Source organism: Emydura macquarii, unplaced genomic scaffold (assembly GCF_026122565.2).
Source record: "Emydura macquarii macquarii isolate MOO-44397 ecotype Brisbane River unplaced genomic scaffold, CSIRO-AGI_Emac_v2 contig_2205, whole genome shotgun sequence".
Lineage (NCBI taxonomy): Eukaryota > Metazoa > Chordata > Testudines > Chelidae > Emydura > Emydura macquarii.
This window is the reverse complement of record NW_027132342.1, coordinates 22,325,761-22,344,401: the sequence shown is the minus strand read 5'-3', so window position 1 is coordinate 22,344,401 and position 18,641 is coordinate 22,325,761. Positions and strand designations below refer to the sequence as shown.

Genomic DNA, 18,641 nt, shown 5'->3' with positions numbered 1-18,641 from the left:
TAAGTATGAAAAATATTTTCTGCTATATTAGAACTAAGATTATTGGTACTTTATGTAGTTGTGGTTGCCCTAATGCGACCAGACAAAGATCTGTGCAGTAAGATTTGCGCTTTGAAGAGGGATCTATAATATGTGGCAGATACTGGTGAGTAAAAGAGTAGATGCCAGTAGAAAAGGTTAGACCATAAGTGAAAACGATCTCTTGGTTCTGGTTGCTGGAAACTATTTTGGATAATCCAATGGCTGGCTGCAAATTGGTGCCCGTTTGGCTGTAATTACATCTCTTTAGATTAAGCTCTGCATTCTCTGAGAAAAATGGTTCTCTCAATGAGATCATAAATAGCAGCCAGTGAACTGGTGGCACGTGGTATAGCAGCTCTTAAACAGAGTGCTTGTTTGGAAGGTTGCATCTCAAAACCATTTTATTAAATTGATTAAATTGAATTGGCTATACGTGATGCACTGAAATGTTAAGATTACTCTTTTGGGCGTGTGGTGGTGGAGTGTTTTTTTTAAATGCTTCTCTTGATGTCTGCAAAGGATCTTTAAAGAACAACAGGCTTCCAAGTGCCTTTTTAGAAATCCCAGCAGGTGTCAGATGGATGATAATGAAAATCCTGAATTCATCCATGGAACAGATGCAGCATTGGCAGAGACTTCCCCATGCTGCGCTGCTGTTGTTTCTTAATGTGTAGCTGGAGATACTAGCACTAGGGAAGAGAGGGCTACTCACTCTCCTTGCTATGGCAATCATTTTTGTCTTTGCTGAACTTATCTGTATGGTTACCAGTGGTGATGGGTTTTCGAACGTAGTCATCTGTCCACGGAGAACCAGACTGACACCTTCAGCACAGCTCACAGGAGAAGTCACTGAACAGCACCTCTTATTTAAAAAGAAAATAAAAAAACACTCAACAGCAGTGGTCCAAACCATGGCACTTAGACTAATGTAGGCTGTCATGCATGGAAGCATCGCTGTAGTGTAGTCTACTGAAGCATTGTTTTTATTTACGGGTGGGGTTTATTTGGCAGAGGCTTCACAGATGGCACAGCTTTTGGTCGCTGCCAACCTGGGCTGGTTTGGAATTGCTGATGGCCCAGAAGTCTGCAGACAAACTCTAAACAAATCAGCACCGTTTACAGTACTCCGCTCCTGGCTGTAGAATGAGCAGTGATGACTACAGGCCCCATAACTATATGCGGGGCACATGCAGTGGGTACTTTTCCCTCTCGTATGGAAAGGGTTATGTTGGTTAAAAAGCTTTTTCTTTCCCCTCTTCCTGAAGGTCATGTTCAATCCCATTTGTGGTACCCTCACAGCTGGGTGTGGCTGACTGCTGCTCAGATTTTTGGCTTATTGTTTGCTTCTTACAAACCAGAAGAACTTGTTAGCAAATGGAATGAGAGCAAGGCAGGAAAGAGCAAAAAGACTGTATTGGAGCCATCAGCGACCACGTTCTTCACAGATGAGCTGGACAAAAAGGCAATGATATTTCTGCTAATTCTTTTCCCCCCTCCTGAGACCGTGCCTGTCACCTTGCTGGGGTTTCTGGTTGTAGCAATGCAAAGTAGCACTAGTTGGTGGTCTCTTGATTTATCTTTAACGTTCTGATGCTCTCCACTGCTCTGTGCTGATTGTTTGTTGGCTGGCTCTTCCTTAGGCAGGCAGAGTGCTTCCCTTGGGTCTCGCCCTCATCAGCAAAAAGGCTCCCCATATTTCTTGTGAAGACCAGTGTCACTGAGCAAGAACTCCAGCCCCCCTCTGAAGTTATGATTAGCAAAGTGTTTGGGCCTCCCTTTAGCCCCCAGGAGCTGTCTCTGTAGGTCGGAAAAATAACCCCTTGGGCTACATCATCATCCTGCATGTGCCCTGTTGTGTAAAGAATTCCAACTTCCTTTTCTCTCCACAGATGAAGGAACTTGCTTTAGCGTTCTGCCACCAGCTGCAGTCCAAGTACCTGGATCAGTCTCTGGGAGAGCAGGTACGAGACTGAATAGGTTTCAAATTACTGGGAGTATAGACCAAACTCTGGAATATTCTACTATGCCTGCAGAGAGTGTGAGTGCTTTTGGCTAGAAAGTGGAGCATATGGCATGTGCCATAGAAAAGGTGAAAGTTGAAGTGAAAATGCGTTGTTAAAGGATAGCCCAGGGACCAGATTCTCTGGTCAGCTGAGATCAGTGCTTATGCAAACTGCCTAGTGGAAAATCCTGCCTGTGCAGGGGAACTTTCTGTGGATGTAAATCTGCCAGCAGTGGCGCTGCCACTACTTACCCTAGCTGCCCTGTCGCACCTAGCATAAGAGGCAGAGGAAGGCCTACCAGGGAGTGGAGGCTGTGTGCTGGAGTGGGGCTCTGCGATACCAGATCCTCCATTGGCATAAGGTTCCTGAGAGCTTCCGCTGGTGTCCTGTGCAGCCCTCCCATGGTGGCCTGGGCAGCTCAGAATCATGGAGCCGCAACCAGCTTCCCTGTAGCCACCTCACCTCACTCCCCCCTGCAGCTCAGACATTGTGGAGAATCAAAGCCTGGCTGTTTGCCATGAGCCGACCCTTCTGCACTCAGCACGGGTTATATTGCTGAGCAGGAGTTCTGATTTCGGATGGAACTGGCTGAGATCCACCCTCTGGGAGCCATATTCTGTCCCGGGGGGGCCGGGCACAAGGAGCACTCCCACTGCAGGCTCTGCACGGGCTGGTTAGACATAGTGCCTGCTCCCTCCGAGCACTATTATGGATGCTAGCCATCTCCAAGGGAAGGATGTGGGCATGACCATAGCATCCCCACCAGCTCCCGTGGCACCCTAACTCTCTGGTATGTGCTATGGCATCGTTCTGAACTATTTGGTCTTAATACATTTTCCTCTCAAAGGTCCTGATCCCAAAGCACATGAAAAACTCCCCTGGGCTTCAGTGGACTTTTGATTGGGCCCAAAGTTAAAGGTCCACATTCTAAGTGCACAACTTGCTTTGCGGCATGCAGCAGTCTCCGTGAATCTCGCCTGCCTCCTTCACGAGCCAGGGTTCATACTGGCATCTCACTTGGTTTTTCTTTTCAATGTTGAAGGTTATAAAGAACTTGTTGTTTGTGGCCAGAGTGCTCTACCTTCTGGTCCCGGATTCAGAGGATGGTGAAATGGAAGGGCAGGATGCTTCTGAAGACGAAGGTGAAAAGGCAGCCTCTGCTCAGGAAGAGAAGGAGGATGACGAAGCGGAAGAGAAAAGCCGACCAGCCACATTGTTGTGGGTCATGAAAAGACTCTCTCTGATGGCAAAGCGTGAAGCAGCATATTCCCCTAAAAACCCTGTGAAGGTAAGAACTGTATTGTCCCTCCCTCCATTTGACAGCATTGGGAGTGGCATGCTGGGAAAGCCTACACATGGTGGCCTTTAGCCCCTAGGGAACAAGCTTGGAGTGCATGCTGGGAGGTAAGTGCTGGAGGTGCTAGCTAAGGAGGAATAAATTTCTGATTACTGGGAGATGATGGGGCTTGCTGCTCCAGAGAATCCCAGCCTGTTTCTCTGCCCTGCCTTCTTTCCCCACCTCTGCTCCTTTCATTCCAAAGCCTTCACCCTCTCTACATTAGTGTTTTTTTTAATTTGAGTGAATTGGCCAGTCTGGATGCTCCACAAATGTTAGTTCTTTACGCTGGGAGCCATGTGTCCTGGAACAAATGCTTGCAGGGAAAAGTTCCACCTTCCTTTTTCCTCCTGTGCCTTGAGTGCTAGGCTCCTCCGTCCATCTCTCTCACACCCATTCCCCACTCCCATGAAGCACCAGAACACACCCTCTGTCCCATAGCAAGAGTCACAAGCTTTACGTTCCTCCACCTGTCTGCTGCCATGCAGCTCATTGGAAGGAGAAAAAAAATCCAACAGAATTTCTCTCATATCTGGCATGTCTGTATTTTCAGAGGACCTGTATCTTTAAATTCCTTGGAGCGGTAGCAGTGGATCTTGGGAAAGACAGGATCAAGCCATATCTTCCAACAATCATCACCCCTCTGCACAGAGAACTGAGTAGCACCTATGCAGAGCAAGGTAACAGAGCCATTTCCTTATCAGGGATTGGCAAAGTCTGTTCTGCTTTGTGCTGTTCGGGCAGACAGCCCAGTCTAAACACTGTCATTCACATTGTCTCCTCACACTTCATTCAGGGAATGGTAGTTAATTAAAAAAAATATCAGCATACCAGCAACTATGGATAGTGCTTCAGTGGGGGAGCAGAGGCGATTTAGAAGGGGAAAGTGGTGATGCCAAAAGAGACATGGGCAGCTGAGGAGAGGCAGTAATGCAGGCCTTTGAAGGTGAGAACATGAAGCTTGAAGATGATGTGGAGGAAGGGGAGCTAGGTGGTATAATCAGTCTGACAGACAAAGAAGGTGACCAAGAGGGTGTGTCGTGCATTGACTGGAGGGGTACAGCATCGGTGTCAGGGAGGCCAGAGTGAGTCATTGGTGATGATGAAGATGAGGAGGACCTTGGATGAGAGATTTGGCTGTGGGGATTACAGGGCAGCAGGAGGTACCTGTCTCGTTAAGATTGTGCTGCAGTTTCTGTGTAGATCCTGAAAACTGGTAAGCTGTTCTAGGGCCAGTGTTGGTAGTGCAAATTTAGGGTTATTTCATTTAAGCATTCCCAAGATACACACACTGCCCAAGTCCTCCAGGCCAACTGCTCATTCTACGGGCCTTCCAGGCATCTGTTTCTCAACTCCCTTCCCACTATTGGGGTGGGGGAAATGGATGCCTTACAGGGGCAATGAGACCGGGAAGGGCTCTGGCCAGAAGTGTTGGGAAGTGGGATCTGTAGACATCCACCAACCAGTTGTAAGAGTTAGCAGTCCTGTTAGACTTCACTCTGATTCTGTGGAGCAGAGCGTCGAGGTCCTGTGTGCAGTTCATGGCATTGAGTTTTTGAGATCCAGTTTCCTCAAAGATAACCAACCTGCTTTTAATTTTTGGAGTGCTCTAAAATACACACGCAGAGCTTGATTGGCTTGAAATTTGATATTCCAACGGGGGCTCTGCAAACCCCTCTGGTTTTGCAGTGCTGTAAGCTATGTGCTGAGCATCAGCAGAGTATTTGCTGGAGCTACAGATAAGATACTACAAGCACAAGGGACTGAGAGTGGGTATGCAGACCTTAGCACAGTGCGGAGGACATGCATGTGGCAGGCACACTGCACGAGGGGGCGGGAACAGAAAAGGCAAGCTTGGTGCATGGCACACAGAGCTAAGATGAGGAGTTGAGAATAGGCCAGCTTGCCCCATGCATGAAGTGCTGAGAGCTGGAGGCAGGTAGGCGTACACGCCCTTGAAGTATATGAAATGTTTCTTGCTTGTGTATGCTCATTAGCGCGACTCCTGTTTAAGCAGTGTTCAGGCGCATGTGTGCACTGTACAGTTCATTTCTACAGAAAATATGCTGCCTGTGGGTAAATTCCAATGTTGCATGCAGATTTGGCCAGGGAAAAATAAGCATCGGAGTCAGATGCTGTGCTTTTAAGAGTTTGTGTTTATACAGAAGAGAAATCAGTAATGTACGAACAGAGCCCTTTAAGTAGACTGTTTTAGAGTGCGGACTTGGGAAGTCATCTCTTCTGTTTATTTTACTAGATCCAACACTGAAGAACCTATCCCAGGAAATCATAGAGCTGCTCAAGAAATTAGTTGGCCTGGAGACCTTTTCACTTGCCTTTGCTTCTGTGCAGAAACAGGCCAGTCAGAAGAGGGCTGTCAGGAAAAAACAGAGAGCATTGCAGGTAAGACTTTATTCTCAACTTTGATTGTCCTTTCAGTAGAAAACAGTACTAAAAATCAAGACAAGGGGTGCGGGATGAGGGATGAGGATTTTTTTTTTTAATTAAAGCTGATACTGTCCTTTTAAACACTACCATATTCTTGAAAAGCAAAAATGAATTTCTGCTTTTTCTTAGACTGTAGCAAACCCTGACATTGCTGCTAGGAAGAAGCTGAAGAAACACAAGAATAAAATAGAAGCACGAAAGAGAAAAATAGAATTCCTGCGCCCTGGCTACAAAGCCAAGAAATCAAGGAGCCATGGGCTAAAAGACTTAGCAATGGTAGAATGAAACTTGCGGGGAAACAACTGTATGGTGGTGTGTAGGTGGCCTGCTTGTCTAGTACTGGCTGGCTGAGAGGATTCCTTTAACTTTCTGAGGTACGCAAAGCACTGAATTGTTTTCCAGCACCTAATGCTGTGTAGAGGACTACATTTTTCATTGCTGATGCGGGAGCCTGACTGAATTCGGTGCCTAAATATTTCCTTTTACATAATTGATGTATTTATTTGTAATTAATTTTAAAGATTAAGTCTGCACTGATTCTCTGTCACTGAGGATCTTATGTAAAACCATCAAGCTGTTTGCTCTCCTTTCATGCGAAGAATGCAACAGGTCAGGTTGACGCTGTACATTAGTAAATATACTAAGACATTGCATTTTTCTAATTAAATGTGCTTGAAAGCATAGTGATGATTCCTTCCCATTTTATGAAAGATGTGATTAAAGGTCTAGGGCCTGATCTTTCAGATGTGCTGAGCACATCAAATCTAAAATGAAAAGCTGTACAAGTCCTTTAATATTCTATGGGTTAAGGATGAATAACTCTGCTGTTAATACAATGAGAGTTTTGTGGCACTTTAAAGACTAACAAATTTAATTTTTGTAGGCATAAGCTTTCATAGAATATTAGAGTTGGAAGGGACCTCAGGAGGTCATCTAGTCCAACCCCCTGCTCAAAGCAGGACTAACCTCAGCTATATCATCCCAGCCAGGGCTGTCAAGCCTCAGCTTAAAAACCTCTAAAGATGGAGATTCCACCACCTCCCTAGGTAACCCATTCCAGTCCTTCACCACCCTCCTAGTGAAAAACTTTTTCCTAATGTCCAACCTAGACCTCCCCCACTGCAACTTGAGACTGTTGCTCCTTGTTCTGTCATCTGCCACCACCGAGAACAGCCTAGCCCCATCCTCCCTGGAACCCCCTTTCAGGTAGTTAAAGGCCACTATCCCCCTCATTCTTCTCTTTTGCAGACTAAACAAGCCCAGTTCCCTCAGCCTCTCCTCATAAGTCTTGTGCTCCAGCCCCCTAATCATTTTTGTTGCCCTCCACTGGACTCTCTCCAGCTTGTCCACATCCTTTTTGTAGTGGGGGGCCCAAAACTGGACACAATATTCTAAATGCGGCCTCACCAGTGCTGAATAGAGGGGAATAATCACTTCCCGTGACCTGCTGGCAATGCCCCTCCTAATGCAGCCCAATATGCTATTAGCCTTCTTGACAGCCAGGGCACACTGCTGACTCATATCCAGCTTTTTATCTACTGTTACCCCCAGGTCCTTTTCTGCAGAGCTACTGCCCAGCTCGTTGGTCCCCAGTCTATAGCTGTGCATGGGATTCTTCCTTCCTAAGTGGAGGACTCTGCACTTTTCTTTGTTGAACCTCATTAGATTTCTTTTGGCCCAATCCTCCAGTTTGTTTAGGTCACTCTGTATCCTATCCCTACCTTGCAGGGTATCTACCACTCCCCCCAGCTTAGTGTTATCATTTCATGAGACTCAGCTCAATTAGTCTTTAAAGTGCCACAGAACTCTCATTTTTGCTGTATACAGACTAACATGGCTCCCCCCCCCCGCCGATGTGCTGTTAATGCTATTCTTCAGTAGTTTTCAATTTTCCTACCAGCATGCTCCACTTAAGAGCAATAGAAGGCAGCTGCTTACTACACTGTAAGTTAAACATGGTACTTACAGCAACATTGACTAAACTGTTAACTTTGGAACGTGACCAGCAAGAGAAGTGCAAGGTACTGCTAACAGAGGGGTGAAGTTTGAACTTTGTGTAGAAGGGTAGGAAGCTACTGTGTCACCCACCACCAACTTGAAGTGGTGCAGAGATTAGGGGAAACAGCAGCAGTTTGTTTATGGCAGGGTAATGAACATTACTGTTGTATGGAAATCACATTAAATACTGAGGCAGTGTTTCTCAATTGGTGTTCCGCAGAACCCTGGGGTTCTGCAAAAAATTGAAACCGCACCGCCGAAAAGGGGATTTTTCAGCGGAGGGTATCGCATGGCCCTGCAGAAGTTAAAAAGGGTTCCACAGCCAAATTTAATTGAGAAACTCTGACCTAGCATATACAGCTTAAGGGAGTTTATCACTTCTGAAAGGTGATCTTCTTCAGGCTGAGCTTTCTTCAAACAACTCATTACCATAAAATACAAAAAACCCTGCCCTGACTTCAAAGCTGGAAGGGTGTTAGATGTGTCATGCAGCTGAGCTTCAAGAGCTGAACTCCTAGATACTTATTTCAAAACTAGCCCATCCTCCTCATACCCCTGGGCTTTTCCACTCACAAATTGAAAAGGGGGCTATGAGTGAACACTACAGCTGAATTTCTAACAGACAGCACTCTGCTTAAAGGAGCTCACAACAGGTGACAGTTTAGATATTTATTAGTGTTTACATGACTAGAATAGGTGAAGCCACTAAAATTCAAAGTAACAAGATTTATTCCAACCATGCTCAGTCTATTTTCAATTAAATCTTTCATATAAATTAACAAGAACATATCTTAACACAGGAGGAGGAGTATTTTAATATGACAGACAGACATTCAGTGTTTACATATCAAGACAAGGCAGCCCCCTTTACAAGTGTCAATTCCATCAGTCCTATTTACAGTGTGGCATTAACTTGCTTGACTGTAGAAAGTGGGATGCTGGATGTATTTGATCATCATTAGGCAAGTTTTACTGCCTGCTCTTCAAGGCCTCCACCAACCTAAGGAAAAATGAAGTAACTATTTAGTGAGGATTCCCATTTCAAATATACTGAAAGATTGTGCATGGGGCACAAGAATAATCATGTAGCCTTTGGGCTCTTACTTTGTTCATTTGGAAAAGGTTAAAATTAGCCCCCAAAACATCAAATGTTCACATGCCTTTTGAGGCACATTGTAACAGCATTATTAGTTATCAAGACTTGAGTTACTTACCATTCCATTGCCTCATCTAGCCCAGTGCCTTTGGTTGCAGAGGTTTTGAAAATCTGCCACTTTCTGTCCTTCAAAGCTGGTAGGCCCAGTGAGTTTGCCATTTCTGTGGGAGTCATAGCCTGCTCCATGTCCTGTTTGTTTGCAAACACCACTAAAATGGCTTTTTTCAGCTCTTCTTCCTAAAAAAAGAAATGCATGCAAGTATTCTTCCCAACCTCAAGGGAATTTAAGGCAAACTGCAGCTTTGTTTATGTACAGACAACATTGGCTTTCAGTCTTGATTTATATGCTCTAGGAAATCCTGGCTTACTGGTAAACCTAAATTAAAGTTTGATGCCAGTTCTCTGTGCTCCTGGTCAGTTTCACTTAGGAAGTAGTTTCAAATACTGTTTTACAGAGTGTTTTAAATCCAAGTATAGATCATCATCATTCAGTGGGTCAATAAAGGTATTCGAAGTTTAAATTCAATTACTGAAGGACCAATTCTGCCATCCTTGCATAGTAAGATACTACTAAACTTTGTAAGTAATCCTATTAAAATCAGTGAGATTAATCAGTTGAAGGCTGGCAGAATTGGGCCCTGCACAATGACAAAGCACTAAGAAGCTATGCTAGTAAACAGATTATGTTCAGCCTGCTGCCCACACAAAGGCTTATCTGAACTGACCAGATGCCATGAAAAAACGGAAGACTGACAAAAGCATTAAACAAAGTGCAAATATTCTGCAAGCAAAAGCTTTGTAATAAGCTATTTCCTAAGGATTGAAGACAACTTGATTATCTGCCATAACAAACTCTGATTGGACTGATTTGTTTTAGATTTGCTTTAAGAGGAAAGATTTGCAATTAGTATTAATTATCTAAACAGTGTCCTTGTTTTCTTACCTCCAACATAGCAACAAGTTCTGATTTTGAAATGCCAATTCTGTCTCGGTCACAGCTGTCTACTACATAAATGACTGCATCTGTATTTGAATAGTAACACCGCCAATATGGCCTAGAGAAGAACAGGCTAGTTTAGTTTATATAAAGTTAAGTTTAATTTTACTAAGTGAAAGGAAACCTAACACAATGGCATTTGTAACAATGTGATGTGGCCAGTGCTTGAAAATCCACTTGCTTGGGGAAGAGTAAGTGGCCTACAGAGCAACTGGTATCTTAAAAAGGGAGGAAAGGAGCAGACCAGTCCAAACACTACTGCTCAAACATGAAGGGAGACTTGAAAAGAGGTAAGGGGATAAAACAACTTGGGGACAACTATTTATTGGGGGACAGATGTGCTACAGTTAAGTTCATAGTTTTGAGGGGCAGTGCAACACAGATTTCAGTTAAGTGGTTCTAAGACCTCTCTTTAACAATGATAACTCAATTAAGCTTTAAATAAAGTTTCACAAAACTAGGTGTATGAAAAGCAACTGCCATGGAGTTTGCTATTAAGGCAAAAATATTAGGCAAGCAAAAATATGATCCCATTGATTTGATTCTTCAAACAGACTATGTTCCCAGTTAATCTTCATTTTAGAAGAATTGTGCCTACTGAAGTATTTTATGCAGGATCAAAGTGAAATTTACATTCAGCAACTAAAGTTTGTAAAAATCTATTTTTGAAAGAAACATGGCAAATGAGATTTCATAAGAGGATATCTACTGCAAGAAGTGACCACATTCCCAACTCTTAGTGACAGTTGTGCTACATATTACTCATTAAAATTTTCATGCAGGACCTACAATAAAATTATGAATAGGTAACAAATTCCTTTAACATTAACCTAACATGCTAAAATATTTTCAAAAAGATATAGAACTGAAGCTAAGCATAACTAGTTTCCATGCTCACTACTGCATAAATTAGTAGATAAGGATATACGGTTTTTAAATAAATTTAACATTTATTTGCATGCTGATAGTTTCCAATGGCATTGTGTATCTGAAAATTGGACTGTAAAGTTGAATGTATTTAGCCAAACCAAAGAACGTTCCATACAACCACTATCCCCTCATGTTAATTCAAACACTTCTAAAATCAAATTTATGGGCTTGATGTTCAGAAGTACAGAGTACCCAAGATTCCCACCAAAGTTCTTTGTAGTCAACACTTATGAATATCAGGCCCCAGTGTTCATTCCAGTTGGCTGCGCCATATCAGTCTTAGTAAGGTGAAATTTCTTACCTGATACTTGTCTGTCCTCCCAAGTCCCAGACTTGAAACTTTAGATTCTTGTAGGTTACTGTCTCAACATTGAAACCAATTGCTGAAATATATAGAGAGAGATTACTTCAGGGCTGCTCTCAGGGAAGACATTCCAGCAAAAGAGGAGTATAATGAATTCTAACAAATTAGAATCTGTAATACACATCCTACACAGCTAGTTAAGTCCATGCTTCTCCAGAGATTGTAGTACTGGCTGCTTTTTTGACCATCAAATTAATGCACTATACTTTGACTGAAAGACAAAATGCAGTATTTTAAAAGACATAAAAGCAACTTCCAAACATTTGTGAAGTATATATATGGTTGTTTGAAACATGAGTGTTAACAAAACCTTAATCCCAGAGACTCCTGGTTTCCCTGTGAGAATGAGAACAAAGAGCAAAAATGAATTTACTGATTTGGTCTTTCCTGTCCAGAGTTTGATGTGTATCTAATCACTGAGCCTCCATAGTATTCATGTGAAAGATACATTTGAGACCCTGACTTTGCTGGACTGCCATAATTAATGTGAATTAAAACCCTAATAGGAACCTACCAAACTCATGGTAACAAAATTCAAGTGTGTGGCTAAATGCTTTTAGGTTATACAGTGATACTGCTGCAGCACATCTAGTGAAGAAGCTCTATGCCAATGGGACATCACGCTCCCATCTACATTAAAAAACCCCACCCCACACAAGCGGCATAACCTAAGTCAGCAGGAGAAGTTCTCCCACCATCATAGCATTGTGCACTCACAATGACTCATGAGCATGGAACAGTCACACCTCTGAACGATGTATTGCCAATATAGGCGGTAATGTAGACACAGTCTTAGTATGTAGTTAGCAGCATTGAAAACTAACTTTCCCAGTACTTTTACAGCACACTATAATAACTGCATATGGGAAGACACCCAAACGATACATGAGGTTCCAGCAACTTCTAAAGACTAGTTGATCATTAGAGTTAATCTGTAAACTTTATATATGTGCACACTTCATTGACAAAGTCTACATGTTAGATCTGCACTGGATCAATTATTCTTTAGAGAAGCACTTACTGGGAATGGTGGTAACAACTTCACCAACTTGTAACCTGTACAGAATTGTTGTTTTTCCTGCCCCATCTAGTCCCAGGATTAAGATTCTCATCTCTCGTGTGCCAAACAAACTGGAAAAGATAGTGGAAAAAAAGCCACCTAAAAAACAGAAGAAAGAATTTTCAGTACCACGTTGCAGTAGCTTCAACACTAAGAAGTCAGACAGATTTAACGTGTCCTACTGAAGAGCAGGAAGTACCTGGAAAAATAATGGAGCAAATAATTAAGCAATCAATTTGCAACACCTAGAAAATAAGTAACAATCAGCATAGATTTGTCAAAAACGAATTATGTCAAACCAACCTAATAGCTTTTTCTTTGACAGGGTAACAAACCTTGTGGATGGGGGGAAAAAGTGGTAGATGTGGTATACCTTGACTTTAATAAGGCTTTTGATAATGACCTTCTCTTAAACAAACTAGGGAAATACAACCTAGATGAAGTTACTATAAGGTGGGTGCATAACGGATTGGAAAACCATTCCCAGAGAGTAGTTATCAGTGGTTCACAGTCAAACTGGAAGAGCATATTGAGTAGGATCTTGCAAGGATCAATTCTGGGTCCAGTTCTGTTCAATAGCTTCATCAATTATTTAGAGAATGGCAGAGAGTACACTTTTAACGTTGGTGGACAGTACAAAGCAGGGAGGGATTGTAAGTGCTTTGGAGGATAGAATTAAAATTCAAAATGATCTGGACAAACTGGAGAAACGGTCTGAAGTAAATAGGATAAAATTCAATAAGGACAAATACAAAGTACTCCACTTAGGAAGGAACAATCAGTTGCACATACAAAATGGGAAATGACTGCCTAAGAAAGAGTACTAGGGAAAGGGATCTGGGGGTCAGTTCATCACAAGCTAAATATGAGTCTACAATGTAACCCAAAAAAAAAAAACCACACCTCACTTTCTGCTCCACGCTGATTAGGCCTCAACTGTAATAGTGTGTCCAGTTCCTGGAGCCATATTTCAGGAAAGATATGGACAAATTGGAGAAAGTTCAGAGAACAGCAACAAACAATTAAAAGGTCTAGAAAACATGACCTATGAAGGAAGAGTGAAAAAATCAGGTTTGTTTACTCTGGAAAAGAGAAGACTGAGGGGGGGATAAAATAACAGTTTAAGTACATAAAAGGTTGTTACAAGGAGGAGGGAGAAAAATTGTTCTCCACCTGCTGAGGATAGGACAAGAAGCAATAGGCTTAAACTGTAGCAAGGCCAGTTTAGGTTGGACATTAGGAAAAGTTTCCTGTCAGGGTAGTTAATAACTGAAATAAATTGCCTAGGGAGGTTTTGGCATCTCCATCATTGGAGATTTTTAAGAGCAGATTGTTAGACAAACTTGTCAATGATAGTCTAGATCTGGTTCTCAACCCACAGGCCACTTGTGGCCCAGTCAGCCTACAGCTGTGGCCCATGTGACATCCTCAGGGCTATACAGGCAGTATATATATTGTGTGGATAAGGCCCATGTAACACAGAGCGCTACATATGTGGTCCACAATGGTAAACAGGTTGAGAACCATTGGTCTAGATAATAGTCCTGCCTTGAGTGCAGAGAATTGGACAAAAAGACCTCTCAAGGTCCCTTCCAGTCCTATACTTCTATAATTCTATGTATATCTGCTTTAAAAATATCCATTAATCTCAAGTACTGGATTGTTCCCTTCAGTGAAACTGAAAACAGCTCAAGCTGTTGATTAGTTACACACTTGCCTGCTCAACCATACCTAGCCCTTCCTGTTCTCCAAAAGTATGACCTCAACAAGATCAGGTGACAGAAGCAAGCTTTTCTGCTAACATATGCTTCTCCTCTGCCTTATCTACTGGCACATGGTGAACCAATTCCTTTTTCTTATTACCTTCTATGTTTCTGTTGCATTAAATGACACAGGAATCTTCAAAGCCTGATGTTAGAAAGGAAATTAAGTTCCCCTTCAGTATGACCCATCCATATGTACATTTATTGGTTTAATAAGGTACATGCTGTATAGTCTGACATATGCTAACTGAGGCCAGGCCTACACTATAAACTTACATCAGTATAACTACATTGCACAGTGGTGTGAAAAATCCACACCCTAGTAAAGCAGTTATACTGATGTAAACCCTGGTGTACACAGTGTTATGTCAATGGGAGAAGCTCTCTGCCTCTCGTAGAAGTGGCTTAACTACACTGACGAAAGACGCTCTCCTGTCGGCACCGTAGCATCTTCACTGAAACAATAAAGCGGTGTAGTTGTGCTGCTGCAGTGTTTTAAGTGTAGCTGTGACTTTAATGTTATAGATTATGAAACTACACAGACAAATGTATCCAAACAAGTGTCTAACCCACCTGCAGAAGTGCACACATGGGCTGGGACAGGAATAGGAAGAGGGTGGCTGAACAGACAGATTGCTAAGCAACAGCTTCAACTGTCTTCATTTCCACTGTAGAGGGAGATAGTACAATACTGCAGACTAGTGGAGATGTTAATTATCTGACTTCCTTTTGGAGATAAATTTTTAAATCCATTCTAGTCAGTCCTTAGTTTAAATTCAGAACTTTAGAGAGATGGCTTAGGTTCAAAATTTGACCTAATCGACACCTCCAACTTAAATAAATGAGAAACTTTACATCAAACAGTTACAATTAGAATAGGCACTCTTGGAGGACCAAGAAATCCACCACCCAAGTCCAGTTTTATTACATAAAATAATAAAAACTATTTTTGAAGTGAGCTGTTAGTTCAGTCCAGTTAACTTTGTGTCAATCTTCTCATGTGTAACATCCTTAATTGGTATTGCACATCCAATTGACAAGCAGACTGTTTGCTGCTAGATATAGAACTAGTATATCTACAAGATAACTGTCTTAATCCAATGCTGTAGGAGGAGCAGGTCTGAAACATTTTCTTACTTAAATAGGGTTTGTCCCAACATGTCATTCAGATGCACATTAAGGAAATGTAGTACCTATGACCAGACGCTGCTTGTACATTCACTGGGCACTAAGCAAACAGGAGCACAATTCATTAGCATTTTAGACTAGTAGGGGAAAGACTGACCGATATGGCAACTTCCTGCCATATCCTTTGGAGACTTTATTGAACTATAAATTAAAATATTTTGGGGGTTCATTGTTTTAAATGAAGGATTTATGTATGATTGTGTATTCCATGGGGGAGGGCTACCACAGCTCCTCCACCAACAGGGAACAGCAGGTGGTGACTAAGGCAAATCACCCAGTTTGTAATCCCCCCAAGGCATCATCTCCCAGGAACATACTAGTTCAAACAGGATTCTCCAGAGACCAACAAAGAAAGGACTTTTGGATAAATAGCCTAAGTTTAAAATGACTTGGGGCTTTTCTTCTTGATCTAGCAGATGGACAGTATCTTCTGTTTAACAAAGGCCCCCAACCCTTACAGAAGGGTTGGTATAACTTTAGCCTATTAGACCTCCACAAGACTGATGGGTAATCTCTTGGAGCTATAGAGAGACCAGAATTAAACACAATATTCTAAATGGTCTCCGTTTATGTACCACACCAACTAAAAGTCATTATTCTATTTGAAAATTTTACCCACTATATTTATAATATCTAAGATTACTAAAAGAGGAAGTGATGAGAAGTAGTATAAGCCAGTTTCCCCTTTTGTGTTTTGACAACCACATAAACAAAATGGTAGGAAAATAAAAGGGGCAGGCTGGGATAACTGAAACAGCTTTAAAACTAAATTTAAAGTGTAATTAAATTTCCAGTTGATTCTGCTTAAATGTCTAGCCCAAAATGACTTTGTAGACTCCTAGGTCAGAAGGGCCCACTGGTATCACTTAATCTGACCTCCTGTACACCACAGGCCATAGAACTTTCCCAAAATAATTACTAGAGCATACTTGCAGCAAAAACATCCAAATTGGATTTAAAAATGGTCAGTGATGGAGCATCCACAATAACCCGGTTCTGCTATACTTTTTTCTGCTAGATTGAAGATTGTATCAATATTTGTTCCCCATGCAAGTACTTATAGACTGTAATCAAATCATCACTTAATGAAGAAAAGGTTAAGCTAAATAGATTGAGTCTCTCACTACAAGGCATATTTTCTAACCCTTTAATCGTTCTTGTGGCTCTTCCCTCAATCCTCTCCAACTTATCAACATCCTTCTTGAATTGTGGGCACCAGATCTAGACACAATATTCCATCAGTGGTCACACCAATACCAAATGCAGAGAAAGACACAGTATTCCAGCAGCGGTCACACCCATGCCAAAAGCAGAGGTAAAATAACCTGTCCACTCCTCTTTGAGATTCCTGTTTACATCTCAGGATCACACTAGCCCTTTTGGCCACAATGCTACACTGCGAACTCATGGTTAGCTGATTATCCACCAGAACCCCCAAATCTTCAGAGTCACGGTTTCCCAGGATACGCTCCCATTCTTTGTTCCTAGATGTGTACATTTGTATTTAGCTGTATTAGCTGTATTAAAATGCACACTAAGTGCTTGGGCCCAGTTTACCAAGTGATCCAGATCACTCTGTATAGTGACCTATCCTTTTTATTATTTAACCACTCCCCTAATTTGTGTATCATCTGAAAACTTCATCAAGGATGATTTTATATTTTCTTCCAGGTCGCTGATTACATTAAATAGCACAGGGCCAAGAGCCCATCCCTGGAGGACCCCACTAGAAACACACCCACTCAGTGATTTGAGAAAAGCAAGGTTGATTGGAAACTGCTTCACAACCAGAGCAACAGCATTCACTAATTAGAAACAGTAGCACCTGCATAAATCCTACCAGATTCTACCTCAGTCCAGCTCAGATTTTCTTTGTATTTTTACACCCATGATATTAAATACTGAGTTGATACTAGCTCCAAAACTGGCTCTAATAAAGTCATCAGCACTTTGAAGAACATTCCTGGTGTTTAGCTATGTAGAGCAGAACATACAAAACTGCATTTAATTCTGTTTTCCTTCAAATAGATACTGTAATGCATTAGGTAAATGGTAATATCACAAGTATGGTTTAGGAGAAGACATAAGATCAAGTTGAGAAATCAGAAGAGACTGCAGCACTGGGACTAGACAGAGATAATGCCTAGCGCTTATATTGCATGCATATATCTAAGTGCTTTACAAAGGAGGTCTGTATTTTTATCCCCGTTTTTACAGATGGGGAAATGGAGGCACAGGTAAGGCACCGACTTGGCCAGTCACCCTGCACACTGGAGGTAGAGCTGGGAACTGAACCCAAGTCTCCGAGTCCCAGTCCAGTGCCCCACTCACTGGGCCTCGCTGACAAACTTCCAGATGCCGGTGCAGCCCCTGTCCTCGCTTTAGCTTTGTAGTTTCCTTACATCTGTTCTTCCAAAGACCTTTGTAAAAACTCCAAAGACGCTGAAACGGCATTTGTCCTCCGGCGCTCGGGGGATGACGGGCGGGAAGCCTGGTCTCCTCTCACCCGACACTCTCCAGGTCCCGCGCCTGGAAGTAGCGGCAATGCCTCCAACTGCCAGGGCACCGGCCCGAGCAGCGCCGCCCCATCGCCCATCAGAGTCTCCGAGTCTCAGCTCGGCCAGCCCAGCCCAGCCCAGCCCAGCGCTCGCCGCCCGCGCGCGGACTCACCGGCCCTCTGCCGCCTACAGCCCAGCCTCCCCCAGGGGCGCGGGGCCGCCAGCCCGGGCTGCTGCTCAGGGGCTTCGCACCCGCCTCTCGAGGAGAGGCAGCCCCGGGTGCGGCTCCCCCGTGGGGAGGGGGAAGCGGCTGTTCCTGGCCTCCCGGAGCTGGGTGCCCCCGGCCCGCGCGGCGGCCAGACCCTTCCCCGCAGCCCCCGGCCCGGCCCTCACCCATGGTGTCGCTGCTGCTGCCGCCGGCCCGCTCGGCTCGTCGCTGCGCAAGGCCGCTCGCCGCCCGCTACCAGCAGCTTCCACGTCGGCCGCTTCTGCCGCGATGAGTAAATGAGGCACCGCCTCCAGCCTCCCACTTTCGGCACGTAGCCGGGATTTAGGCCGTCGGAGCCGGGCGGGGCCGCGCAGCCCCGGCGGTGACGGGTGCAGGGGGCTCCGCGCGCATGGTTCCGTAGTCCAACGGGGCAGGGAAGCGCCCCGTCGGGGCTTCTCTCTACCTCAACACGAAGCAGCAACGAATGTGCTGCCGCGGAATCGGGCGCTACAGCCGCCGCAGGGCAGTGGGTGGAGCGAAGTAGTGCCTGCCTGCCGAAGAGATGAGTGATGACTCGGTTCGAAACGGGGCGGGGCTCCCGGCATTCCTCCTCACGCGCCTCTGCTCCCGCCGCCGGGGGAGCAGGCGCGCGGGAGCTCAAGGAGTCGCAG

The 18,641-nt window shown here is 43.8% G+C and overlaps 2 protein-coding genes across 2 annotated transcripts in view; one reads left to right on the top strand and one right to left on the bottom strand.

Annotated features, from left to right (window-relative positions):
* Window positions 1–6,491, top strand: part of UTP20 (UTP20 small subunit processome component) — a 78,442-nt gene extending 71,951 nt beyond the window's left edge. The window contains exons 57-62 of the mRNA XM_067559718.1: window positions 1,287–1,483; window positions 1,911–1,982; window positions 3,067–3,312; window positions 3,914–4,040; window positions 5,618–5,763; window positions 5,938–6,491. Of these exons, the coding sequence (XP_067415819.1) occupies window positions 1,287–1,483; window positions 1,911–1,982; window positions 3,067–3,312; window positions 3,914–4,040; window positions 5,618–5,763; window positions 5,938–6,093 (944 nt within the window). The 3' untranslated portion in view covers window positions 6,094–6,491. The remainder of the gene's footprint in view (window positions 1–1,286; window positions 1,484–1,910; window positions 1,983–3,066; window positions 3,313–3,913; window positions 4,041–5,617; window positions 5,764–5,937) is intronic.
* Window positions 6,492–8,460: 1,969 nt separating this feature from the next.
* On the bottom strand, window positions 8,461–18,478 carry ARL1 (ADP ribosylation factor like GTPase 1). The gene is made up of 6 exons (XM_067559717.1): window positions 18,156–18,478; window positions 12,275–12,412; window positions 11,191–11,272; window positions 9,906–10,017; window positions 9,021–9,199; window positions 8,461–8,806 (listed from the first exon to the last, which is right to left on the bottom strand). Exons 1-6 carry the CDS (start codon window positions 18,157–18,159, stop codon window positions 8,776–8,778), a joined length of 546 nt encoding a protein of 181 aa, XP_067415818.1. The 5' UTR covers window positions 18,160–18,478; the 3' UTR covers window positions 8,461–8,775.
* Between the last annotated feature and the right edge of the window lie 163 nt (window positions 18,479–18,641).